Genomic DNA, 27696 nt, shown 5'->3' with positions numbered 1-27696 from the left:
CACGCGCTCCAGCAGGTGTATCTCACTGATCATCCCTAAAGCCAAAACCTCATTTGGACGCCTTTCCTTCCAGTTCTCTGCTGCCTGCGACTGGAACGAATTGCAAAAATCTCTGAAGTTGGAGACTTTTATCTCCCTCAACAACTTTAAAAATCTGCTATCCGAGCAGCTAACCGATCGCTGCAGCTGTACATAGTCCATCTGTAAACTACCCACCCAATTTACCTACCTCACCCCCATACTGCTTTTATTTATTTACTTTTCTGCTCTTTTGCACACCAGTATCTCTTCTTGCACATGATCATCTGATGATTTATCACTCCAGTGTTAATCTGCTAAATTGTAATTATTCGATTTATTGCCTACCTCATGCCTTTTGCACTCTTTTTTTCTACCATGTTATTGACTTGTTTATTGTTTACTCCATGTGTAACTCTGTGTTGTTGTCTGTTCACACTGCTACGCTTTATCTTGGCCAGGTCGCAGTTGCAAATGAGAACTTGTTCTCAACTAGCCTACCTGGTTAAATAAAGGTGAAATAAATTTATTTTATTTTTTTAAATCGGAATGGCCGATTAATTAAGCCGATTTCAAGTTTTCATAACAATCGGTAATCGGCATTACTGCGTGGCAGGAGACTGCGTGGCAGGCTGACTACCTGTTATGCGAGTGCAGCAAGGAGCCAAGGTAAGGTGCTAGCTAGCATTAAACTTATCTTATAAAAAACAATCAATTTTAACATAATCACTAGTTAATTACACATGGTTGATGATATTACTAGTTTATCTAGCTTGTCCTGCGTTGCTTATAATCGATGTGGTGCCTGTTAATTTATCATTGAATCACAGCCTACTTCGCCAAACGGGTGATTTAACAAGAGCATTTGCGAAAAAAGCACTGTCGTTGCACCAATGTGTACCTAACCATAAACATCAACGCCTTCCTTAAAATCAAAACACAAGTATATATTTTTAAACCTGCATATTTTGTTAATATTTCCTGCTAACATTAATTTATTTTAACTAGGGAAATTGTGTCACTTCTCTTGCGTTCTGTGCAACAGAGTCAGGGTATATGCAGCAGTTTGGGCCGCCTGGCTTATTGCGAACTGTGTGAAGACCATTTCTTCCTAACAAAGACAGCAAAGTTTGCCAAACGGGGGATGATTTAACAAAAGCGCATTTGCGAAAAAAGCACAATCATTGCACGAATGTACCTAACCATAAACATCAATACCTTTCTTAAAATCAATACACAGAAGTATAGTTTTTCAACCTGCATATTTAGTTAAAAGAAATTCATGTTAGCAGGCAATACTAAACTAGGGAAATTGTGTCACTTCTCTTTCGTTCATTGCACGCAGAGTCAGGGTATATGCAACAGTTTGGGCCGCCTGGCTCGTTGCGAACTAATTTGCCAGAATTTTACGTAATTATGACATAACATTGAAGGTTGTGCAATGTAACAGCAATATTTAGACTTATGGATGCAACCCATTAGATAAAATACGGAGCGGTTCCGTATTTCACTGAAAGAATAAACGTTTTGTTTTCTAAATGATAGTTTCCGGATTTGACCATATTAATGACCTAAGGCTCGTATTTCTGTGTGTTATTATATTATAATTATGTCTATGATTTGATAGAGCAGTCTGACTGAGTGGTGGTAGGCAGCAGCAGGCTCGTAAGCATTCATTCAAACAGCACTTTCCTGCGTTTGCCAGCAGCTCTTCGCAATGCTTCAAGCATTGCGCTGTTTATGACTTCAAGCCTATCAACTCCCGAGATTAGGCTGGTAATACTAAAGTACCTATTAGAACATCCAATAGTAAAGGTATTTGAAATACAAATGGTATAGAGAGAAATAGTCCTATAATAACTACAACCTAAAACGTCATACCTGGGAATATTGAAGACTCATGTTAAAAGGAACCATCAGCTTTCATATGTTCTCATGTTCTGAGCAAGGAACTTAAAAGTTAGCTTTTTTACATGGCACATATTGCACTTTTACTTTCTTCTCCAACACTTTGTTTTTGCATAATTTAAACCAAATTGAACATGTTTCATTATTTATTTGAGACTAAATTGATTTTATTGATGTATTATATTAAGTTAAAATAAAAGTGTTCATTGTTCATTCAGTATTGTTGTAATTGTCATTATTACAAATATATATATAAAAATAGGCCGATTAATCGGTATCTGCTTTTTTTGAAAAATCATAATCGGTCGACCTCTACTTCATTCTATATCTAGAGGACTCCTGATATCTCCAGGAGTGATAAGAATAATTTTTGTCTAAATCTGTTGTTGTCTAGTATGGTGTTTTTGCTAGCTAGGGCTGTCTACTTTAAGTGCTTCCTGTCTTCCCAGTAGACTATTTGGTGTGTGAACTGCTGACTGCTCATAACTTGCAGATGATTGTTGACACATCAACCAGGATTAAGGGGCAGGGCAATTTGCGACTTGTTTTGGTAATCAGTGGCTGTATTGGAGGGGGAGGGGTTTCGCCTCTCTTAGGCAATCAGCAATTAGTACCGGGAGGTGTGCTCTTCACCTCCGCAAGGCAATTTGCAATTATTGTTAGTGCTTTACTCTCAGCGGTGGTCGTGTTAGCGGCGGTTTCGGCGCTTAAACTAAAACCGCTGCTGTAACAAAGACGGTTCTGCAGAGTTGTTTGAGGAAGGAAAGAGAGGAAGGCTCCACACCACTCTCTCACTTGATTATCTTACATGGTAATTTATGATGATCTAATTTTGCTCTTTTGTAGCTTTGACAATTGTGTGTTTTCTGTACCTGTTTGCTATTCTCCCTGTAGGCTTTAGATGCTCCCCACCCCTTGGTTTCAACCTTTCTAATTTAGTGTCTGATCTCTGGCAGCGTAGTTCCTCTCAGCCTATGCTGCCCTTCCATCCCTTGACTTTTTGGCCCTGACGGAGACATGGATCACCCCAGAGAACACTGCTACTCCAGCTGCTCTCTCTCTTCATCTGATTACGTTTCCTCTCATAGTCAGAGAGTATCTGGCCGTTGCAGTGGTGGCACAAGGCTACACATTTCTCTATCAATTGTCTATCTCCTCATTGAAATTCCACGCTGTCACTTGTCCACTCAAGCTTAGCATTGCTGTCATGTATTGCCCACCATGTGCCCTTAAAGAGTTCCTCAATGAACTTCAGACCTTTCCTGATGATGGCTCACCGCTCTTCATACTTGGCGACTTCAATGGCAGGTAGCCTAGCGGTTAGAGTGGTTACCCAGCAGTTAGAGGGTTGCCAGTTTGAATCCCGGGTCCGAAGGGAAAAATCTGTCAGAAAGTGAGCTGGCAACCGTGGTGCCGTTGAGCAAGGCACTTAATCCCCCACAACAACAGCTCCCCGGGCACCCAGTGTGGCAGCCCCCCGCACCTCTCCAAAACATATATGTGTCTCTTTCGGAGGGGTTGGGTTAAAAGCGAAAGTCAAATTTTGTTCGGACCTTGTGTGCAATTGACCAATAAAGTAATCTTAATCAAACTCCCCAACGTCTGCCTTTGATTCATTTCTTTCCAACTCTTTCTTTCCCCTCCTTACCACTCAATCCCTACCCAGATGGTTATGCATGTTGCAATTTTCGCTTGCTCTCTCCCAATACTCTCTCCTCTTCTGTCCTATCATCTCTCCCTTCTGCTAAATCCGTATCCCTCCTGTCTCCTGATTCTGCCTCTTCAACCCTACTCTCTTCCATTTCCATATCCGTAGGTGAATCCTGTTTCCATTGATCATCCTTGATATGTTTCAACACCTTGATTGGAGTCCACCTGTGGTAAACTCAATTGACTAGACATTTATTTGGAAAGGGGCACACCTGTCTATATACAGTGCATTCAGAAATTATTCAGACCCCTTGACTTTTCCACATTTTGTTATGTCACAGCTGTATTCTAAATGGATTAAATAGTGTTTTCCCCTCATCAATCTATACACAATACACTACAATGACAAAGCAAAAGCTGGTATTTAGAAATGTTTGCAAATGTATAAAAAAATAAAACTGATATGACATTGACAAGGGTATTCAGACCCTTTACTCAGTACTTTGTTGAAGCACCTTTGGCATCAATTACAGCCTTGGGTCTTCTTGGGCATGACGCTACAAGCACTCCTGCGGTGTCTTGGCTGTGTGCTGAGGGTCGTTGTCCTGTTGAAAGTTGAACCTTCGCCCCAGTCTGAAGTCCTGAGAGCTCTGGAGCAGGTTTTCATCAAGGATCTCTCTGTACTTCGCTCCGTTCATCTTTCCCTCGATCCTGACTAGTTTCTCAGTCCCTGCCACTGAAAAACATCCCCACAGCATGATGCTGCCACCATGCTTCACCGTAGGGATGGTGCCAGAGTTCAATCTTGGTTTCATCAGAACAGAGAATCTTGTTTCTCATGGTCTGTGAGTCCTTTAGGTTCCTTTTGGCAAACTCCATGCAGGCTGTCATGTGCCTTTTACTGAGGAGTGGCTTCCGTCTGGCCACTCTACCATAAAGGCCTGATTAGTGGAGTTCTGCAGAGATGCGTTTGGCCGGGCGGCCAGCTCTAGGAAGAGTCTTGGTGGTTCCAAACTTTTTTTCATTTAAGAATGATGGAGGCCACTGTGTTCTTGGGGACCTTCAATGCTGCAGAAATGTTTTGGTATCCTTTCCCAGATCTGTGCCTCGACACAATCCTGTCTCGGAGCTATACGGACAATTATTTCGACTTCATGGCTTGGTTTTTGCTCTGACATGCACTGTCAACAGAGATTTTGTTGTTGTTGCATTGTATGTGTCCCAATCCACCGCATCTGCCGATGTTGCATTTCCTCATCTGCGGTGAGTGGCAGAGCTACAGCGGTGTTTGACAGACCTTGAGACATCCAGAAAATCGGTCTTCTCACGAATACCTCAGGAGGCTAAAGAAATTTGGCTTGTCACCTAAAACCCTCACAAACTTTTACAGACGCACAATTGAAAGCATCCTGTCGGGCTGTATCGCCTCCTGGTACGGCAACTGCAAGGCTCTCCAGAGGGTGGTGCAGTCTGCCCAACGCATTACCAGGGGCAAACTACCCGCCCTCCAGGACACCTACAGCACCCGATGTCATAGGAAGGCCAAAAAGATCATCAAGGACATCAACCATCCGAGCCACTGCCTGTTCACCCCGCTATCATCCAGAAGGCAAGGTCAGTACAGGTGCATCAAAGCTGGGACGGAGAGACTGATTAACAGCTTCTATCTCAAGGACATCAGACTGTTAAACAGCCATCACTAGCACATTAGAGGCTGCCACTTTAAGGAATGGAACACTAGTCACTGTAATAATCTTTACATATCTGGCATTACTCATCTCATATGTATATAGGTTATTCTATACTATTCTACAGTATCTCATTCACTTAATGTTTACATATCTTGCATTACTCATCTCATATGTGTATATACTGTATTCTATACGTTTCTACTGTATCTTAGTCTGTTCCATCTATATGTATATAGTCTTAATTCCTTCCTACTTAGATGTGTGTGTATTGGGTATATGTTGTGTAATTTGTTAGATATTACTTGTTAGATATTGCTGCACTGTCGGAGCTAGAAGCACAAGCATTTGAGAACAAAAGTTATAAATTCCCTGCTTGTGGTGTGTGATCCATTGAGATGCCAAACAACAAGCATCATGAAAACTTCCTGAAGCATATGTCCCAGGTTGATCAGAGCAGATGGAGGACGAGGAAAGGAGGGCACAGAGACTACGCTTAATGATTATGTAATGTAAGAAAAGTTATTTATGGAGACTTTTACACTGAACAAAAAGTAAACAGTGAGAGAGTAATGAATGTGCAGTGATGGGTCAGGTGTGGCAGTAACTGGAATACTGAATCACAGTAACCAGGGTCTGTCGAGCACATTGTTTTACACTGACAAATGCAGTTCATATTCAATAAAACAATGTTTACCCGTGTGAATCAATAAAAAACAGCATACTGATACAAACATGCGTTCTCGCTGCATGGGAAGAATTACATTTTTTATATATCCTGTAAAATCAGCCACCAGTTATGATTAAAAAGGGCTCCAAGTCCTGATTAAGGACTAAATAAAACTCAATTTTGAACAATAATAAATAAACAACTTTTATTTCCACTGATCATACATTAAGCGTGCATATTAATCCAAATAAAAGCAGCAATGATCATATAATTATAAATACATCTAGAAATAATAACAATGGATCTGAGGATCCTAAATTTCAAAAACAAAGTCTACACACTATCCTTATGCAAATTATAGTAAGGTTTGGCAATCATTTGGTTTTTGTCTTTTTTTCATTACAGTATCATCATAGTTTTGTTTATTTGTTGCCATTTCAAAAACTGTACACAGTATGTGCTATGTTTAGGAAATAAACTAACCGTCAGGTTTTAAAACCTTTTTTTCTCCTCTATGCAGTGCTTTGACATAGTCATGTAGATGAAATATGTTCAAAGCCTGAATGTGACAGAGAATAATGCAAAAAGATTTGTGAGGACTCAGAAGTGTAGACATTTCATCATTAAAATCCATACCCCCATGTTGAGTAAACATTTAGGATGGAATAAAGCAATGCCTTTCATCAAACTCTGAAGACAAGGAGTACATATACATTGAATTATGATTCACATCCACACGCTCACACACTCATACAAAACCCTTGGAAAAAATGTGCTTCTACAGTACATCGTCTCAAATTAAAATTGTAAAGCACACTTTAAATAAGCTGGAAATCTCTGGCAGAGATTGTCTCACGTAGATTAGTGTCCTGTATAAAAAATATCTTGGAAGAAGTCCTTATGAGACTGAGGTTGTCCTCAGACAGAGTGTGGATCAGGGAACCAGGCAGTGATATATTCACATGTTACTGTGTTCAGCTTGGATTCACATCTAGACTTTCACTCATGAGGATAGCCGTATTAAAACGTTACATACAATACTTCAAAATGTTTCTATCATACAATTATTCTTCACTCAATACAACAAAACACATTCACGCTCTCACATGTACACACCTAGTAGTAATATTATTCTTTGACATGATATACAACAAATAGTTTGAGATAAATATTAATATTAATCTTATTAACAAACACAACAGCTTTTCAACTGATCACCATTTCCTGAATAACATCTGACATTATGTTTTGGCCTCAGTGGTTACTAATTCTAATGCAGTACTGTGCCAACTGTAGTTATCCCATTAACTCCTATCACAAGTTATTTTTAGACCCTGTTCAAAGAGAATATGGCACTGTTTTATCTACAAACGCTTACATTGTTCAAACATCTTGACTATCTTGACTTTTCAAAAACGAAAATCGATTTTGAAAATGTCCACAACACAAGCGCACAACGTTGTTGAAAAAGAAGAGGGTTAGGATGGGCTGAGGGTAGTAGTCAATGTTCAGGGCAGAGGCTGAGAACCTTCATGGGAATGACAGTGCTTGTGGGGCTTCAGGGGTTACATAGTTGGTCAACCAGGAACCATGTTCACACATGGGGAGAAGGAGGATCTGGGTCAGCTCTTCTGAGTCAGTGTGCTATCATCTCCAAGAAATTGACTGATTGATTAGGGTCATCCTCTATCTGAATGGAGAGATGCAGGAGACGATCAGTGGGGCTAAAAGAGCTAAGTGTTCAGGATAGACTATAAACAAAATAGGAGCATTCTCAGAAGAGTCAAAGGTCATTTCATTTCCCTCGTTTTGTGCAGACAGCCTATTTAGATAAAGCTATGCCTCAAGGCATAAGTCATCTCAAAACATACACCAAGTCATTAACTGGTGCCAGTACGCTTCCAACAGAATGGCTAAGGCTGCCATCCATGCCATTGTTAATGGGGTAAAAGTCTTCAGAGTCAAGCATCCACAGTAGCAATAATAATAAACAATATAAATACCTTAAAACACTCAGAAAAGTACACAAAAAGGAGAGGGATAGACATGTAAACAATAGGAGACAAGCTCTCTCCTCTCTCTCAGAAGCCTGGCACGTGGCAGTAAGCCTCCAGGGAGGCCAGCAGGATGTAGAGGAACCAGAGGGAGAAGAAGAAGAGGGAGGTGAGGAGTTTCGCGGTCCGCGGGCCCCCCAGTTCTCCCCCTGCCACGCCGGCCCGGCGGCGGTACATCAGCACCAGGACACACACAAACGCCATGATGGTGAACAGGGTGACGGAGAATGCCAGCGAACCAGGCTCTACAAGAAACTTCTTGCCCTTGGTCTTCCAGTAGACGGCCGCAATGGTCCATGCCACGCCGATGCCCAGGAACACGTTCACTGCATTACTGCCCGTTACGTTGCCGATGGAGGCGTCAGCGTACTGGTCCTGGATGGCCGCCACTTTACTGGCAAATGTGTCTTTGTGAACATAAAGTAAGCAGAAATAGATGGTTAGAAATAGGTAACTAATTCTGACACGGACAAGAGACGGATACAGCCCAGAGAAAGAGTGACAGACAGAGAGAGTAGGCTACATAGAGACAGGCACCCACCTGGAACGGAAGTCCCCAGGGCCACAAATACTACGGCAGTGACAGAGTCCTTAAGCCCCACTGTGCAGCCGAAATGAGAGGCCAGGTCCCCGGTCACAGCCGTCAGAACACCAATCAGGGAGATGGACACAAAAAAGCAGGCCCAGCCATTCCAGTACTCTGTGGGCGGGACAAAGGCGAACAGAACCTTCCAGAACACTGTGAGGAAGTGCATGATGTAGTCAAAACAGGACGGGAGGCGCTCCTCCCCACTCTCCTCCTCATCATCATCCCCTGGGGGAGAGAACGAGAGGTGTTTACACATATAGTACAAATCATTCTGATGAGATGCAGCGTTTTATTCAACTTTTACGTGGTACAAAATTACAGTTACATTTTACATTTGAGTAATTTAGCAAGCAGACACTCTTATCCAGAGTGACTTACAGTTAGTGCATTTATCTTAAGATAGCTAGGTGAGACAACCACAAATCACATATTGAGGACATTTTTCCTCAATAAGGTACAGCAATTATCAACAAAGTCAGCGCTAGTAGGGAAATAAAAGTTTCACCTTTATTGCTTTGCTTGGGATAAAGTTGAACTTGACACTGCTTCTTGCATCTATACATTTTCAAACAGCAACTTTGTGTGTCTGTGATTTCATTACTGCTACCTCCCAAAGTAGAGGGTGTGATTTCTCTGCCCTGAACACCACTCCTCTGACTCTCCGTTAATGCAAGAGCATGCAGCGTTAGTGAGTCTGTCCAAGAGATTTAGGAGTGAAGGAGAGAGAGGCACTCACCTGCACTGACAGTGACAGCATTGACAAACTGCTCTCTCCAACTACTGCTGCCCACCACCAGAGCAAGGTTAGTCTTCTTAATCAGCTTATCTACTGTGTTCTAAACAAACAAACAAAAAAAACACAATCAGATTTCAGCCTAGACTAGAGTTTTCAATACATAGAATGGATAGAAGTGTCATATTTAGAGTGGAAGGGGTAAGGGTTGGTTTGATGTTTCCAATTTGTGTGGTAAACAATGTAATCTCGCCCAGTTTGTTCTTCATTTGTTAGAGGGCAATGACCCATCCCTCTTTTTCAGTTGCTCCACTGAGCGGGTGCCCTGGCTGGCCTCTGTCCAGACAGTCTCCTCACAGGAAGAGGGAGGGCAGATCTCGACAGGAGTAACAAGACAGTGACCTCTCTCACTGGCGAAAGACATGCTTATAATAAATGTGACCCGTTTCAGGAACTAGGCGTATGTTAAGATGGCCCCGACAGATATGGAAGCTCTGCTTCTAGCTCCTAAGCAACTTTGTAGTATTTTGTTTTTTTGTGTCTTATATTATTAGCCCAGAAAGTTTTTTGCATTATTACTTTTGGATATCAGAGCGGCGGTAACTCACCAGCATTACGACCAGGAATATGACTTTCCCGATTTGTATCCTTTGTTCGTACCCCCCAGGGCAATTAAACTTATCCCAGAGGCTGCTCCAAGATACAGAGAAAAGGTTTTCGGAGTGGACTTCTAGTCCGAATCAGGAGGCGTGCACACCATTCACCGCTTCTGAGTATATTACTTGCTAATGTTCAGTCTCTGGACAATAAAGTAGACGAGCTCAGGGTGAGGATCTCCTTCCAGAGAGACATCAGGGACTGTAACATACTCTGTTTCATTTCTCTCCGGATATACTGTCCCTGTTCATACAGCCAGCTGGGTTCTCAGTACATCATGCAGACAGGAATAAAGAACTCTCCGAGAAGAAGAAAGGCGGTGGAGTATGTTCATGATTAACTACTCATGGTGTGATTGTGATAACGTACAGAAACTAATTGGTTTAGCTACGGAAATGACAGGAACCTTCCCGCTAGCCATGATTGACTGAGATAATGGATGGGCTGGACATGCCAAGAGATAAGTTTGTATTGGTCTGCCATGTAGCATGTAGATAATCCTTGCTAATCAGCTTTTTCAAAAGATATAAAGTTAGCCATGGAGAACTGCAAAAGTGTTGCTACTGCTCTCATCAACATTGCTGCCCTGAATTTGGCAGGCACTATCGACAAAGATCAGTGGGAAAAGTTGCTTTCTGCACACGGTCAGTACAAACCGGAGTGACTTGAAACAATGTGGGGCAAACAAGCTTTACAAACAAAACAGAGTTAAAGGGGTTCCAGTCTGCTGTGAAGCGTTCATCCATGTATATGTCTAGCTACATTTTCAGCTATTATACATTTCTAATTTAGTCAGGAAGTCATTTTCATTCAAAGTTAAAGGGTAGCTAGTGAACGTTAGCTTGCTAGCTAATGTAACATGTATGATCTTTGTAGTAATATTATTTGTATTTCAGAACCCCATTGGCATTGCTAGTTATAGCATAATGTTAGCTAGCTAGCTAACATTGAACCTAGTAGGTTAGGTTTAGCTACCTGCAGATTCATATTCATATTAATGCCTTCTTTCACCCATCCATTTAGACAAGTGTCTGGGTAATCATCATCTAATAATTATAAAATATTTATAAAATATTTTAATCAGGACACTGTCTATTTATATATTGCTACTATGCAAATATGCAAGTAACTACTTCACTGTACCATTTACACCTTCTGTATGTGACAAATACATTATTTCATTTGATATATTGTTTGTTTACCAGAGACAGTAATGTGAAGAACAACAGGACCTGCACCAAAGTCAGATTAGGATATAGGCCAAGGACTATATAACGTGTATTTTTATCTGGAGATTTTCCTTATTATAGGCTACTACTTTCACCACTTTTTGTCTTATTCTTTGGTTGTTTACAACACTACCTTACTCACTCTGTTTAGCACATGGCCTCACAGAGGGTGTTAAGAGGGTGTGGAGAAAAAACACAATTTCAAATTTTGCAACATAAGACCGAATCTAGGTGGTCGGTCACAAATATGATGCTGCAGGGACAGAGGGAGACAGAGGAGACAGGGGGGGATAGAGAAGAGAGGAGGACAGGGTGGGACAGAGGAGACAGGGGGGGATAGAGAAGAGAGGAGGACAGGGTGGGACAGAGGAGACAGAGGAGACAGGGGGGGATAGAGAAGAGAGGAGGACAGGGTGGGACAGAGGAGACAGGGGGGGATAGAGAAGAGAGGAGGACAGGGTGGGACAGAGGAGACAGGGGGGGATAGAGAAGAGAGGAGGACAGGGTGGGACAGAGGAGACAGAGGAGACAGGGGGGGATAGAGAAGAGAGGAGGACAGGGTGGGACAGAGGAGACAGGGGGGGATAGAGAAGAGAGGAGGACAGGGTGGGACAGAGGAGACAGGGGGGGATAGAGAAGAGAGGAGGACAGGGTGGGACAGAGGAGACAGGGGGGGATAGAGAAGAGAGGAGGACAGGGTGGGACAGAGGAGACAGGGGGGGATAGAGAAGAGAGGAGGACAGGGTGGGACAGAGGAGACAGAGGAGACAGGGGGGGATAGAGAAGAGAGGAGGACAGGGTGGGACAGAGGAGACAGGGGGGGATAGAGAAGAGAGGAGGACAGGGTGGGACAGAGGAGACAGGGGGGGATAGAGAAGAGAAGAGGACAGGGTGGGACAGAGGAGACAGGGGGGGATAGAGAAGAGAGGAGGACAGGGTGGGACAGAGGAGACAGGGGGGGATAGAGAAGAGAGGAGGACAGGGTGGGACAGAGGAGACAGGGGGGGATAGAGAAGAGAGGAGGACAGGGTGGGACAGAGGAGACAGGGGGGATAGAGAAGAGAGGAGGACAGGGTGGGACAGAGGAGAAAGGGGCACATATGAGAGAGGGGTGTGTCTGTGGGGGTTTGTTTGTTTTTGTGGGTTACCTTAAACTCGTACGATTCCTCTATCACCACCTCCAGCTTGGTGTGTTCTCCCAGGCTGGGACAGCCCATCTTGGACATCTCCTCCTCATCGTTGGCTGGTTTGTTCTCATTGGAGTCTCCTGTGAAGCAGAGAGGAGCACTTCAATGTCAAATATCATACCCCCCCCAAAAAAATGCTAACCTCCCCTGTTATTGTAATATTGAGAGGTTACCATGTCTTGGGGTATGATAAAAAATGCTAACCTCCCCTGTTATTGTAATATTGAGAGGTTACCATGTCTTGGGGTATGATCAAAAATGCTAAACTCCCCTGTTATTGTAATATTGAGAGGTTACCATGTCTTGGGGTATGATAAAAAATGCTAACCTCCCCTGTTATTGTAATATTGAGAGGTTACCATGTCTTGGGGTATGATAAAAAATGCTAAACTCCCCTGTTATTGTAATATTGAGAGGTTACCATGTCTTGGGGTATGATAAAAAATGCTAAACTCCCCTGTTATTGTAATATTGAGAGGTTACCATGTCTTGGGGTATGATCAAAAATGCTAACCTCCCTTGTTATTGTAATATTGAGAGGTTAGCATGTCTTGGGGGTATGATATAAAATGCTTACCTCCCCTGTTATTGTAATATTGAGAGGTTAGCATGTCTTGGGGGTATGATATAAAATGCTTACCTCCCCTGTTATTGTAACATTGAGAGGTTAGCATGTCTTGGGGTATGATATAAAATGCTTACCTCCCCTGTTATTGTAAAATTGAGAGGTTAGCATGTCTTGGGGTATGATATAAAATGCTTACCTCCCCTGTTATTGTAATATTGAGAGGTTAGCATGTCTTGGGGGTATGATATTTGTGCATCTGTATTCACGATTCATTTAGGATTATCCGTAATCATGGTAGCATCCACATTAATGTAGAATTGTTTCTTATTTACAATAAAAGTGACTCCAAAATTACACAATACATTATTTACCATTCATTTCTATTGGGCACAAAATAATCTGAAACACAACCAAAGCAAACAGTAAATGCATCCAGCGAATTTATAGAGTCACAAGCTTGATGTAGTCATTGCTTGCTACGAATATGCTATCAAATACTAAACTTTCTACTACTTTAATAGACATATAAGTGAATTTGTCCCAATACTTTTGGTCCCCTAAAATGTGGGGACTATGTACAAAAGTGGTGTAATTTCTAAACGGTTCACCCGATGTGGATGAAAATACGCTCAAATTAAAGCTGACAGTCTGCACTTGAACCTCATAGTTCGTGTCATTTTAAATCCAACATGCTGGATTACAGTGCCAAAACAACCAAAAATGTATCACTGTCCCAAAACATTTGAAGCTCACTGTATACAAAAACGCAATGTCATTTATTTATCAAATTAATTCTCTGTGAATAAACTGTATACCAATGTATCAATACACAGAGTTTTGTGAGGGCGTAAATTAAAAAAAAAATCTCATGCGTATCAGCAATGCAGGAATAATTGAAATGCACCAAAAACATTACATTCGTGTAAAATACTATAATGAATGTGCAGTGAGAAGAATAGCCTGAGAAACAGCACTAACATGGACCAACCACTCTCAGTCTTGATGAAATCCCCGCAAGTCACTAATGTTAATTAATGTGCAACTACAGTATAACCATTTGTACACTCAGGGACATATCCTGGCCATAAAATACATTTTAGTGATGTATTTGTTTTTCAATATATATTTCTTAATGTTACCAATCCCCACTATTGGGTTTATGAAAGCAACATACCACCTATATTTGGAATGAAATAAATGACAGGTTAAGGATGTCATGTGTTGTAATTCTATGTGCCGTAACCTCATCACTTACAACATGGATCTGCCAGGGGCAACAACAAAAAACTACAGCACTTCCACAATTACCATTCCATCCTTCATATACAGATGTTGTGTATAACTGATCTGTGAAATACAACATTTAAGACTGTTAAATCTGACAGCGATAACATGAGGCTGCTACAGTAAATGGCAGCTTTGCACCCGCAGGGCTCTGCACTGACCATGTTTCCGTCCAATCTCCAGCAGCACAGGCTCCCCCAGCTGGATGATGAAGGTCTTGTTCTTCTCATACTCCTCGTCATCAATGACCTTCACCTCCAACAGCTTCCTGCAGATGGGGAAAAACATACATGTTGGGTCAGAGACATAGAACCAGATAGCTCTTTAGAAGGATACATAGACGGAGACAAAGAGAGAAGCTCTTCAGAAGGAGAGAGAGATTGGGACAGAGAAGAGAGAAGCTCTTCAGAAGGAGAGAGAGATTGGGACAGAGAAGAGAGAAGCTCTTCAGAAGGAGAGAGAGATGGGGACAGAGAAGAGAGAAGCTCTTCAGAAGGAGAGAGAGATGGGGACAGAGAAGAGAGAAGCTCTTCAGAAGGAGAGAGAGATGGGACAGAGAAGAGAGAAGCTCTTCAGAAGGAGAGAGAGATTGGGACAGAGAAGAGAGAAGCTCTTCAGAAGGAGAGAGAGATGGGGACAGAGAAGAGAGAAGCTCTTCAGAAGGAGAGAGAGATGGGACAGAGAAGAGAGAAGCTCTTCAGAAGGAGAGAGAGATTGGGACAGAGAAGAGAGAAGCTCTTCAGAAGGAGAGAGAGATGGGGACAGAGAAGAGAGAAGCTCTTCAGAAGGAGAGAGAGATGGGGACAGAGAAGAGAGAAGCTCTTCAGAAGGAGAGAGAGATGGGACAGAGAAGAGAGAAGCTCTTCAGAAGGAGAGAGAGATGGGACAGAGAAGAGAGAAGCTCTTCAGACGGAGAGAGAGATGGGGACAGAGAAGAGAGAAGCTCTTCAGAAGGAGAGAGAGATGGGACAGAGAAGAGAGAAGCTCTTCAGAAGGAGAGAGAGATGGGACAGAGAAGAGAGAAGCTCTTCAGAAGGAGAGAGAGATTGGGACAGAGAAGAGAGAAGCTCTTCAGAAGGAGAGAGAGATGGGGACAGAGAAGAGAGAAGCTCTTCAGAAGGAGAGAGAGATGGGGACAGAGAAGAGAGAAGCTCTTCAGAAGGAGAGAGAGATGGGACAGAGAAGAGAGAAGCTCTTCAGAAGGAGAGAGAGATTGGGACAGAGAAGAGAGAAGCTCTTCAGAAGGAGAGAGAGATGGGACAGAGAAGAGAGAAGCTCTTCAGAAGGAGAGAGAGATGGGGACAGAGAAGAGAGAAGCTCTTCAGAAGGAGAGAGAGATGGGACAGAGAAGAGAGAAGCTCTTCAGAAGGAGAGAGAGATGGGACAGAGAAGAGAGAAGCTCTTCAGACGGAGAGAGAGATGGGGACAGAGAAGAGAGAAGCTCTTCAGGAGAGAGAGATGGGACAGAGAAGAGAGAAGCTCTTCAGAAGGAGAGAGAGATGGGACAGAGAAGAGAGAAGCTCTTCAGAAGGAGAGAGAGATGGGGACAGAGAAGAGAGAAGCTCTTCAGAAGGAGAGAGTGATGGAGACAGAGAAGAGAGAAGCTCTTCAGAAGAAGAGAGAGATTGGACAGAGAAGAGAGAAGCTCTTCAGAAGGAGAGAGAGATGGGGACAGAGAAGGGTGAAGAGACAGAGGTGAGGATAAGGGGTGATGAATATCAGCATGGAAAGATGGAGAGAAAACAGCTCGCTATCTCTTTTTATTTTCTTCCATTGGCTGGATGAGAAAGTGAGAGTGATAGAAAGAGGAAGGCAGGGTGGGAGGCACAGAGCGCAGGTAATTAGGGTTCATGACTAATGAAGAAAGGCACTAAGGCAGGCAGGGACAGAGACATTTCTGGGAACAAACAATTAAGCGGTTAAGCCATATACATTACGGCCATGATGCACACATGCACTCACGCACGCACGCACGCACTCACGCACGCACGCACGCACGCACGCACGCACACACACACACACACACAGCCCCTAATTTCCTCCAACCTTATCACTAGATACCTTTTTAGTTCATGTGTCGTGTCTATGAGTTATCACTTAAATGTAATTCACTATCTTATTGTCCTTTGCATCTTGCCCTGCAACCCAAATTTTCTGCGTAAGCCCTCACAGAGTAAGGAAATCTTCTTTATTGGATGGCACAGTGTTAATCACATGATTTCTCCATACGCCTCACCACATCTCTCTGTCCTCTTGACTAGGTTCCAGTGACCCAGAAAGCCTGTCCAAGTGGTGCCTCATATCAGTGTAAATGTGTCTAAAGCAGCCTTGTCGTTCGATGGACTATTCCCATGGGTGGCTGAACTCTAAGCTCCACAGCAGCCGAGCCAAACTTCCGAGCCAAACAGACAGCGGTGGACAGCTATCCGATAGGCCTATGTTCAGACTGCAGGGCTGTCTCCAGCAGATGGGCCTAGCCAGACAGTGTACAGATAAGAATAGTCCCGGATCCATCGTGCTCCTATGCCCAGCAGACCTCTGCCTCACACAAACAGACACCCTCTGGCAGACAGGCTCTGGTACACACAGATGAGTGGAGAGGTCCCAGGTGTCAACTCCCCCTGTCTACACATTCCCCACGCAGACTGACGGGCCGTCCCGGAAGACAGGAAGAGGTGCACACGGCCTGATGGAGACGGATGATGGCAACAGGAGGAAGAGGAGGAAACGCGAGCAAGCAGGAAAACTGCATTTGTGCATTTATCTCTTTCAGCACGAGGCCTTAATTCCACACTGTGGCCTTCAGGTATTGAATGGCACTGTTACTCACTGGAGCAAAACCTCAAAACAAACACACATCACACACACACACACACACAGTAAGTAGGCCTAAAATAACCACTCCACACAGATACAAATTGACTTACTCCCCTGGGTACACCCCAACAGCACGCTTGCGTCGAGCAGTGCAGTGAATGAAATACCAAGTATGAGACTTTGCATAGTGTTTAAAACTTCTTATGGCTGCAATCCCGGTAACGGGATCGATATGACAACAGCCAGTGAAAGTGCAGGGCGCCAAATTCAAACAACAGAAATCTCATAATTAAAATTCCTCAAACATACATGTGTCTTATATCCTTTTAAAGGTAATCTTGTTGTTAATCCCACCAAAGTGTCCGATTTCAAATATGCTTTTCAGCGAAAGCACCACAAACGATTATGTTAGGTCACCACCAAACCACAATAAGCACAGGCATTTTTCCAGCGAAGGATAGCAGTCACAAAAATCAGAAATAGAGATAAAATTAATCACTAACCTTTGATGATCTTCATCAGATGACACTCATGGGACTTCATGTTACACAATACATGCATGTTTTGTTTGATCAAGTTCATATTTATATAAAAAAAACTGAGTTTACATTGGCGCGTTACATTCACTAGTTCCAAAAACATCAAGTGATTTTGCATAGCCACATCGTTTCAACAGAAATACTCATCATAAATGTAGAAGATAATACAAGTTATACATATGGAATTATAGATATACCTCTCCTTAATGCAACCGCTGTGTCAGATTTCAAAAAAACTTTACGGAAAAAGCTAACCATGCAATAATCTGAGACGGCGCTCAGAACAATAGCCAAATTAGCCGCCATGTTGGAGTCAACAGAAACCAGAAAATACATGATAAATGTTTCCTTACCTTTGATGAACTTCATCAGAATGCAGTCCTAGGAATCCCAGGTCCACAATAAATGCTTGATTTGTTCGATAATGTCCGTTATTTATGTCCAATTAGCTACTTTGGTTAGCGCGTTTGGTAAACAATTCCAAAGTCACAAAGCGTGTCCACTATAACGTGACGAAATGTCCAAAAGTTCCGTAACAGTCAGTAGAAACATGTCAAACTATGTATTGAATCAGTCTTAAGAATGTTGTTAACATACATCTTGAATAACGTTCCAACCGGAGAATTACATTGACTTCAGTTGAGCTATGGAACGGAGCTGCCTCCCACGTGAACGCGCATGGTCAAAGCGTGGTCACCTCATGGCTTTGGTTACTCATTCCTGTCTCCTTCGGCCCCCCTTCACAGCAGAGTCATTAGACAAAGTTCTATTGACTGTTGACATCTAGTCGAAGCCGTAGGAAGTGAAAACTCATCCATATCTCGCTGTAATTTCAATGAGAGCTTGGTTGAAAAACTACCAGCCTCAGAAAAATTCCAAACAGGAAGTGGAACTTCTCAGGTTTTTGCCTGCCATATGAGTTCTGTTATACTCACAGACATAATTCAAACAGTTTTAGAAACTTCAGAGTGTTTTCTATCCATTACCAATAATAATATGCAAATATTAGCAACTATGACTGAGGAGCAGGCTGTTTACTCTGGGCACCTCTGTGTACCTTTCATCCAAGCTACTCAATACTGCCCCTGCAGCCATAAGAAGTTTAACGAACCTACTCACATCTGACATGTTTTGAATGTTGATAGCTACATAATATTGTTCCATTAACTGGGAGTGTGAAATATATGTTGATTTGAATTTTAATGTGCATGCAGATAGTATCCCAGGCTAGACTGTGTGAAAAAGTGCAGCCACAGACTGAATTATGTTCTATTTCTTCAGCAGAGACGCTATTTGTTTTTATACAACTAAAAGTACATTTATGTTGATTTAGAGTCTGGCCTCTTCTCAGATCTGTATGCCTGCGATAAATCAAACAATAAGAGAACAAACTCTCCCATTGCATTTGACTGCAGCAGTCATGATTAAGGTACAGTACCAGTCAAAAGTTTGGACACACCTACTCATTCAAGGGTTTTTCTATATTTTTTACTATTTTCTACATTGTAGAACAATAGCGAAGATATCAAAACTATGAAATAACATATACTGTATGGAATCATGTAGTAACCAAAAAAGTGTTAAACAAATCAAAATATATTTTATATTTGAGATTCTTTAAAGTAGCCACCCTTTGCCTTGAGGACAATTTTGCACACTCTTGGCATTTTCTCAACCAGATTCATGAGGTAGTCACTTCCCACATATGCTGAGCACTTGTTGGCTGCTTTTCCTTCACTCTGCGGTCCAACTCATCCCAAACCATATCAATTGGGTTGAGGTCGGGTGATTGTGAGGGCCAGGTCATCTAATGCAGCACTCCATCACTCTCCTTCTTGGTCAAATAGCTCTTACACAGCCTGGAGGTGTGTTTTGGGTCATTGTCCTGTTGAAAAACAAATTATTCTAAATAAATCACTGACAGTGTCACCAGCAAAGCACCCCCACACCATCACACCTCCTCCTCCATGCTTCATGGTGGGAAATACACATGCGGAGATCATCCATTCACCTAATCTGCGTCTCACAAAGAAATGAAAAATCTCAAATTTGGACTCACCAGACCAAAGGACAGATTTCCACCGGTCCAATGTCAATTGCTCATGTTTCTTGGCCCAAGCAAGTCTCTTCTTATTATTGGTGTCCTTTAGTCGTGGTTTCTTTGCATCAATTCGACCATGAAGGCCTGATTCACACAGTTTCCTCTGAACAGTTGATGTCTGTTCCTTTAACTCTGTGAGGCATTTATTTGGGCTGCAATCTGAGGTGCAGTTAAATGCTGATTTCTGAGGCTGGTAACTCTAATGAACTTATCCTCGGCAGCAGAGGAAACTCTGGGTCTTCCATTCCTGTGGCGGTCCTCATGAGAGCCAGTTTCATCATAGCGCTTGATGGTTTTTGTGACTGCTCTTGAAGAAACTTTAAATGTTCTTGAATTGTTCCGTATTGACTGACCTTCATGTCTTAAAGTAATGATGGACTGTTGTTTCTCTATGCTTATTTGAGCTGTTCTTGCCATAATATGGACTTGGTCTTTTACCAATTAGGGCTATATTCTGTATACCAACCCTACCTTTTCACAACACAAGTGGTTGGTTCAAGAAGGAAAGAAATTCCAGAAATGTACTTTTAACAAGGCACACCTGTTAATTGAAATGCATTCCAGGTGACTACCTCATGAAGCTGGTTGAGCGAATGCCAATAGTGTGTCATAAAGGCAAAGGGTGGCTACTTTGAAGAATCTCAAATATGAAATATATTTTGATTTGTTTAACACTTTTTTGGTTACTACATGATTTCATGTGTTATTTCATAGTTTCAATGTCTTCACTATTTTTCTACAATGTAGAAAGTGAAAATAAAGAAAAACCCTTGAATGAGTAGGTGTTTCCAAACTTTTGACTGGTACTGTAGTTACAAGATAATGTGACGAATAAACAGAAATGCACTACTCAGAATATTAAAACACCAGAGCAATAAGGCAGGCATTTTCCAAATGTCCAATACATTACAGATGAGTGTGTGGGTGGGTGGGGGCCCTGAATTGCCTGGAGCCCTCCAGCTTTGTGTGGGTTACAGTGTGCCTCTGGTACACCAATATATGGGAGGGGAACACTGAAAATGAATTACAGACTGACCAGGATGCCTTTCTCTCTGGTGAGAGAACATGGACAGATAAAACATAAGGCAAAACATAAATGAGTTAAGTTATATTGCCTACAGTCCCACAGGTGAGTGTGCAGAATATTAACGTCAACACTAACACATTAGAGCTGTCAAATTATGGTTTTGCACATGCAGCTGTGGGTGCGGTGTATGAAACACAAATTCATGGGGTTGGCATGGCAACAGGTAGCAATAGTGTATGTTCTGTTAAAAAGTCATGGCCTTCGGCAAGATATCTGTAGTCAGAGCGTGGAAAAGGAAGCAGGAGAGACTAGTAAAAGAAAAAAAGACCTCTCGTATTTCGCTCTCTATTTTTCTGTTGTAATCCATCTCATATATTTTAATTGGTATATGAGACAAGTGCTTCAATTTCAATTTCACTGCACAAGTACAGTGAAATGCCTTTTTTGCAAGCTCTAAACACAACAATGCAGTAATCAGTGTCAATATAGTTAAACATAACATAAGGTAGAACAAAAATAAGAAATAACAAGAACACAAGAACTAAGTAAGCTACAGTAAATACAGGGCCAGTTCCAAAACAATATTATGGCAATTAATACCAGTCTATGGCTTGGGTAGCTGGAGTCTAACGATTCTCCAGGCATTCCTTTCACACCGCCTGATATAGAGGTCCTGGATGGCAGGGAGCTCGGCCCCAGTGATGTACTGGGCTGTTGCCATACCAAGCAGTGATGCAGCCAGTCAAAATACTTTCAATGTTTGAGCTGTATAACTCTTTGAGGATTTGAGTATGGCATGCTAAACCTTTTCAACCTCCTTAGTGATTTGGACACCGAGGAACTTGAAGTTCTTGACCTGCTCCACTCCACTGCTCCTATGTGGACGGGGGCGCGCTTGCCCCCTGTTTCCTGTAGCCCAGTGGCCACCAGCAAGTCAATCTTGAACCTAGTCGATCACCAAACATTTCTGGGGAAAGCCAACAAAGTTTTGCGCTCCATTTTTTATTGGTATTGCGCTGCTCGTGATAGGTGCACTTCATTTAGAAGCCCTGTGCACCATGTAGGCAGTGTTACCATTTTGAACCATTTGATTTGCCTGAAAAGACTCTGCCTACCTGGTAGACCCTGTGGCTAAATTGTGTGCACCTACTGCTCTGTCCAATCGGATAGCTCAAATCATGGTGCCTACAGCTTCCACGATGAGTAACTTTTAAAACAATGACTAGAGAGAGACTGTCAATGAATACAGCAAAGAGCTGCTGTTATTATGAAGCACTGTCAACACTGTTTTAATTCAACACTACTACAAAACATAAAACGCGCTTCTCCCTACTTCCACTCGCGCTACAGCTGCAATGAATGAGTAGCCAGGTGTATCGATAGCCCTGCGTTTTTATTATTACTAGCAGCTCTTCGTGTCTATTTTAATATCAAGGAATATTTCACTTTCTCTGGTAATAGGAACAACATGAATTTATGCATGAGGCAGATGCGGTGCGACTCGAGTTTCGCCATCAGGTGGAAGACTGTGTCCTCTCTCTCTGGTCAGTCTCACCGGATGAAAGGAAGGAGAGAGCAGGGACTGTGAGAGGCGGACCCTCTGCTGCTCTCTCCCTCCCTCCGCTGAGACTAATGCCTTGTTCAAAACAACTGGGAACTCTGAAATCTCTGACTTCCGACTTCAGTGCATTCAAGACAACTGGGAATTCGGAAATAAATGAGATCCGACTGTGAAAAATTGTTTTAAACTGTCATCCAACTCGGAATTCCAAGTCGGCATCTTTTTAGAGCTCCGACCTGAAGATCACTGACGTCATGACTTGACCGTGTCTTGAAAGCACCATGACCATCAAATGCAAGTACCATCAGTCCAGTAAAATAAAAAAGCTAATTATTTGCAAATTATTTCAATTTATGCTCAGCTGTGCCTTGCAAGTGCTACACCAACTGATCTATTTTGTAATCAAAGCTTGAGTTTGGAAATATAATATGGTCTGATAAGAACAATATAGGTATGCCAAGGCTATAGCCAATCTGCTGTGATAATGTATTAAGCCTACTGCACAAACCTCATTCCTGCAGAACTGTTTTTATTAGGTTCATGTCAAATAAATGTAAGTCATGTTTAAAAAAATCTGAGCAGTAGATCTCTGCTTGCTTTTTGTCTGCGAAAGTGATCTTGACTCAGAAAAGGTTGGTGACCACTGCTGTAGTCCATGATCAGCTCCTTGGTCTTACTGACGTTGACGGAGAGGTTGTTGTCCTGGGCACCACACTGCCAGGCCACTAGTCTCATCGTCGCCGGTGATCAGGCCTACCACCGTCGCATCATCAACAAACTTGATGATGGTGTTGGAGTAGTGCGTGGCCATGCAGTCGTGGGTGCCTGGGACTGAACACCTCCCTCTGCAACTGGATCCTGGACTTCCTGATGAGCCACCTCCAGCTGGTGACACATCTGCCACGTTGACCTTCAACACGGGGGTCCCTCAGTATTGCGTGCTCAGTCCCCTCCTGTACACCCTGTTCACCCACCACCGCTTGGCCGCACACGACTTCAACACCATCATTAAGTTATCCTGACAACACGATGGTGGTAGGCCTGATCATCAGTGCTTAATTTGTAAATCTGTAGGTGCCGGAACAAAAAGTGAGCCGAGGGGGAGGTGACCTGGGGAGTTCTGAGGTACCAAAACACATGAGAGAAAAAAACTTTTGAATAAAGCATTGCATATATATCATCGCATTTGCATAGTGACATAGAGCAGTAGAGTAGAGGCGCTTACAGAAGTTGCAGATAAAAAAAATTGTAGCCTAGGGTCCGGGAAAAATGTGGCCTTTTATACATGCATTTCATGCAATTCTACATCATTTTGCATGACTGGAGACTTTGGCAGAATATTTTTTAATACCGCATTAATGATCGAAATGGCAGGCTACTTTGACACTGACAAACTGATCAAAAACAACCTTGTCTTGAATCCATCAATAGCCTAGGCCAGGTGTGTGGAGACATATTGTAGGCTACAATATGAGGAGGAAATTATAGTCCTAAAAATATTTTTCAGTTTCACTGACTCACCCAGTGATGCACAACTCACTCGCTAGTGATGGCCGCTGGCTCCTGACAAAATCCCCTCTCTCTCTCTCTCTCTCTCTCTTGTAAAACAACATTTGGAAGTTGATCAAATATTTTGGTAGCCTACAGCATAATAGTCTCTTCTCAGCAGGAGCCATTTGCGTCCCAACCTGTGTTTTCCCTTGATTTTATTTTAAATATTGCGAAAGGCCTGTTTTGCCTGTGTGCTGTTCTTTCATCGGCAGATTTGCGGCACGTTCCCGACTGTAGGCTATTCCTTGTTATTGGGCTACAATCCACAGCTAGGCTTTTTTAAAAGAAGCTATTGATCCTCTGTGGATAAATTATGGGCCTTCATATGGTGTAGTAGGCTATTCTGAATTATTTTATTTATTTCTGAACATACAGCAATAATTCTATAAATATGGCAAATGTATTTAAATTCATCAGGGGTGCTGCAGTTCCTTCAGAACCCTTCACGAGGCTATTGATTCTATAAGGAAATTTATGATGAAGTGCAACGCTGGAGAGATGAGAGTTGCAGGCTCATGTCTATCAGAGCAGAGAGATGGAGAGAGATCATAGAAAGTGAATTTCATTCTAGTTACAGTATGTGAGAGATACTGGCACGTTCTCACACGGCCACGCGTTGGTCTCAAACATAGGTTACAATGTTGGCAAACGATAAACCCGGGACGGCTCAACCCAAATCAATGTTAGGCCCGGGCTGAAAATCAAGTTTTTCACATACATTTGTTTTGGAGTGGCATGAGAATTAACGAATATGCAAGTTGAATGAACTTTGATTGCTTTAATTATAATTTTCCATGTCACGAGAGGTACCTGATCTGGCCAAATAGGTTCCGGAACAAAACACTCCAAAACGGAGAGGTGCCGGATAGTGTTCCGGCAGTATCCAGCTCAAATGAAGCACTGCTGATCACCGACGACAATGAGACAGCCTATAGGGAGGAGGTCAAAGACCTGGCAGTGTGGTGCCAAGACAACAACCTCAAAGTCAGCAAGACAAAGGAGCTTATCACGGATTACAGGAAAAAGAGAGCCGAACACGCCCCCATTCACATCGACAGGGCTGCAGTGGAGCGGGTCGAGAGCTTCAAGTTCCTCGGTGTCCACATCACTAAGGACCTATCATGGTCCAAACACACCAACACAGTTGTGAAGAGTGCATGACAATGCCTCTTCCCCCTCAGGCAACTGCTCGGCATCTGACCGCAAGGCGCTATAGAGGGTAGTCCGTATGGTCCAGTACATCACTGGGGCCGAACTACCTGCCATCCAGGAACTCTATACCAGGCGGTGTCAGGGGAGGCCCTAAAAATGGTCAAATACGCCAGCCACTCAAGTCATAGATTGTTCTCTCTGCTACCGCACGGCAAGCCGTACTGGAGTACCAGGTCTGGGACCAAAAGGCTCCTGAACAGCTTCTACCCTCAAGCCGTTAGACTGCTGAACAGTTATTAACATTGACCCCTTTTGTTATTTATTTTTTATCTTTATTGTATCTCTTGCACCGGCTTGATGCACACTCAGAAGACTCTACCCACACACTGACAGTCCAACACACACGCTCACACACACAAATGCATATTGGCACCACACACACACACACACACACACATACACTCACACACACACACTCACACACTTTCACACTCTTCACACTCGCTGCTGCTACTCTGTTAATTATACAGTGCATTCGGAAAGTATTCAGACCCCTTGACTTTTTCCACATTTTGTTAGTTACAGCCTTATTATAAAATTGATTATATTGTTATTTCTCTCATCAATCTACACACAATACCCCATAATCACAAAGCAAAAACAGGTTTTTAGACGTTTTTGCAAATGTATTAAAAACAGATCACTGCTGGGTCTTCCTTTGTAATCTGTAATGGACTGGAGCCCCTGACACATGTGGCACCATGTTAAAGACTGATGACAAACAGCAACCATTTTGGTGTGAGACAGATCAAAAAGGAGCATCTTTTTTTTTTCTTTTTTTTTTTTTACAGTTAACTGAAGTTGGCTTGCTAACTAGCAAGTGACAAGAATGTTATCCAGCCTGCATAGCAACCATTTTGTTTATAACGGACAACGAGTCCTTTTGCATAGCAACTATGCAAAAATAATTAGCGTCTTGGTCACATCTGTAGCAAGATGGCCAAAATAACTAACAACCAGATTTTTGTCCGGACTACATCTTCTGGTGGAAGAATGAAATTGTATGAATTTACTTATCAAAGTAAGGTTAATGAAAATATGTAATTCATTGTTATTTTAATATGTTGGTAACAGTTTGTTTGATGAATTATTGTCTCATCAAACCAGAGCCATTGTGTCTGTGGATTTGTGTCCCTGAGGAAGGGTTGTGAGTGACGAGCTGCAGTATGGGTTCACCTGCAGCCCACGGCATCTGAATCCCTTTCTCAATGTGCTTCTGGATGGCTGATGAAAAGGAGCTCCCGAATCCCAGAGGAGTGATGATTAGAGAGAACAAAAGGAAAGCTGGCCCCCTTTTCCTGTACGTAGGTACACGTACTCTGGTGAGTCTGACTGGGAACCCTCTGAGTCCCATTACCCAAACTCCTTTTATGTGAGCTTGCTGTGGGGAGACCAGTCTAAGTCTCTCCAGGTGCTTACTGACTCTGGGGCAGTTGAGAGTTTCATGGACGCTACCCTGGTATCAGAACTCAGCATCCCTACTCAACTCCTCTCTGTTCCCATGGATGCCAGGGCACTAGACGGACACTCCATTGGTAGAGTCACACACAGCACAGTTCTCATTAATATGTGGGTATCTGGAAATCACAGTGAGTCAATTCAGCTCCTCATTGAGTCCCCTCACATACCTGTTGTTTTGGGTTTTTCTTGGCTCCAGAAGCACAACCCACATATTGACTGTACTACGGGTCCCATCCTGGGTTGGAGCTCGTGCTTCCATTCACACCGCCTAAAGGCGGCACAGCCTTCTCCGAAACGTCTGCCTCCAGGGTTAAGTACGGTCTCGGATCTCTCTGACATGCCCGCAGAGTATCATGACCTCCTGGAGGTTTTTCAGCAAGGCTCGTGCTACCTCCCTTCCTCCACATCATCCTTACGATTGTGCTATTGACCTCCTTCCGGGCACCACACCGCCTCGAGACCGGCTATATTCTCTGTCTGATCCAGACACCAAGGCCATGGAGGAGTACATCGAGGACTCACTGGCTGTTGGGAGCATTCACCCTCCGGCCTCTCCTGCCAGCGCAGAATTCTTCTTTGTGGGGAAGAAGGACAAGACCCTGCGTCCATGTATTGATTAACGGGGCCTCAATGACATTACGATTAAAAATCGGTACCCTCTACCACTCCTCTCTTCAGCTTTTGAACCTCTCCAGGGGGCTACTATCTTTTCCAAACTGGACCTTCGAAATGCTTACCACCTTGTGCGGATAAGCGAAGGAGATGAGTGGAAGACAGCTTTCAACAATGCCAGTGGACACTATGAGTACCTGGTTATGCCGTTTGGACCGCTGTCTTCCAGGCCCTGGTCAACGATATGCTCCGGGACATCTTGAATTGTTTTGTTTTTGTCTACCTCGACAACATCCTGGTTTTCTCTCATTCTGCCCAGGAACACATTCTCCATGTTCGACAGGTCCTTCAGCGCCTCCTGGAGAATCAGTTGTTTGTAAAGGCTGAGAAGTGTGAGTTCCATCGCTCCATTATCTCCTTTTTAGGATACATTATTGCTGACGGGAATGTTCAGATGGATCCGGAGAAGGTGAGAGCGGTGGTGGATTGGCCCCAGCCCACATCCAGGGTGCAGCTACAACGGTTTCTGGGATTTGGGGCTACAGCAACGTGCGGCTCCCCTCTCTGCACTCACCTCTCC

At 43.0% G+C, this 27696-nt stretch overlaps 1 protein-coding gene across 1 annotated transcript in view; it reads right to left on the bottom strand.

Moving 5' to 3' along the window:
• Window positions 1-6125: 6125 nt before the first annotated feature.
• Window positions 6126-27696, bottom strand: part of LOC129863962 (sodium/calcium exchanger 1-like) — an 83616-nt gene continuing 62045 nt past the window's right edge. Inside the window, exons 5-9 of the mRNA XM_055936448.1 lie at window positions 14397-14503; window positions 12345-12463; window positions 9314-9413; window positions 8530-8802; window positions 6126-8395 (exon numbers count right to left, since the gene is read on the bottom strand). Of these exons, the coding sequence (XP_055792423.1) occupies window positions 8016-8395; window positions 8530-8802; window positions 9314-9413; window positions 12345-12463; window positions 14397-14503 (979 nt within the window). The 3' untranslated portion in view covers window positions 6126-8015. The remainder of the gene's footprint in view (window positions 8396-8529; window positions 8803-9313; window positions 9414-12344; window positions 12464-14396; window positions 14504-27696) is intronic.

This window comes from Salvelinus fontinalis, chromosome 10, assembly GCF_029448725.1.
Source record: "Salvelinus fontinalis isolate EN_2023a chromosome 10, ASM2944872v1, whole genome shotgun sequence".
In the NCBI taxonomy this organism is placed as follows: Eukaryota; Metazoa; Chordata; class Actinopteri; order Salmoniformes; family Salmonidae; genus Salvelinus; species Salvelinus fontinalis.
Note: the sequence above shows the minus strand (reverse complement) of the source record. Positions and strands in the feature narration are given on the sequence as shown.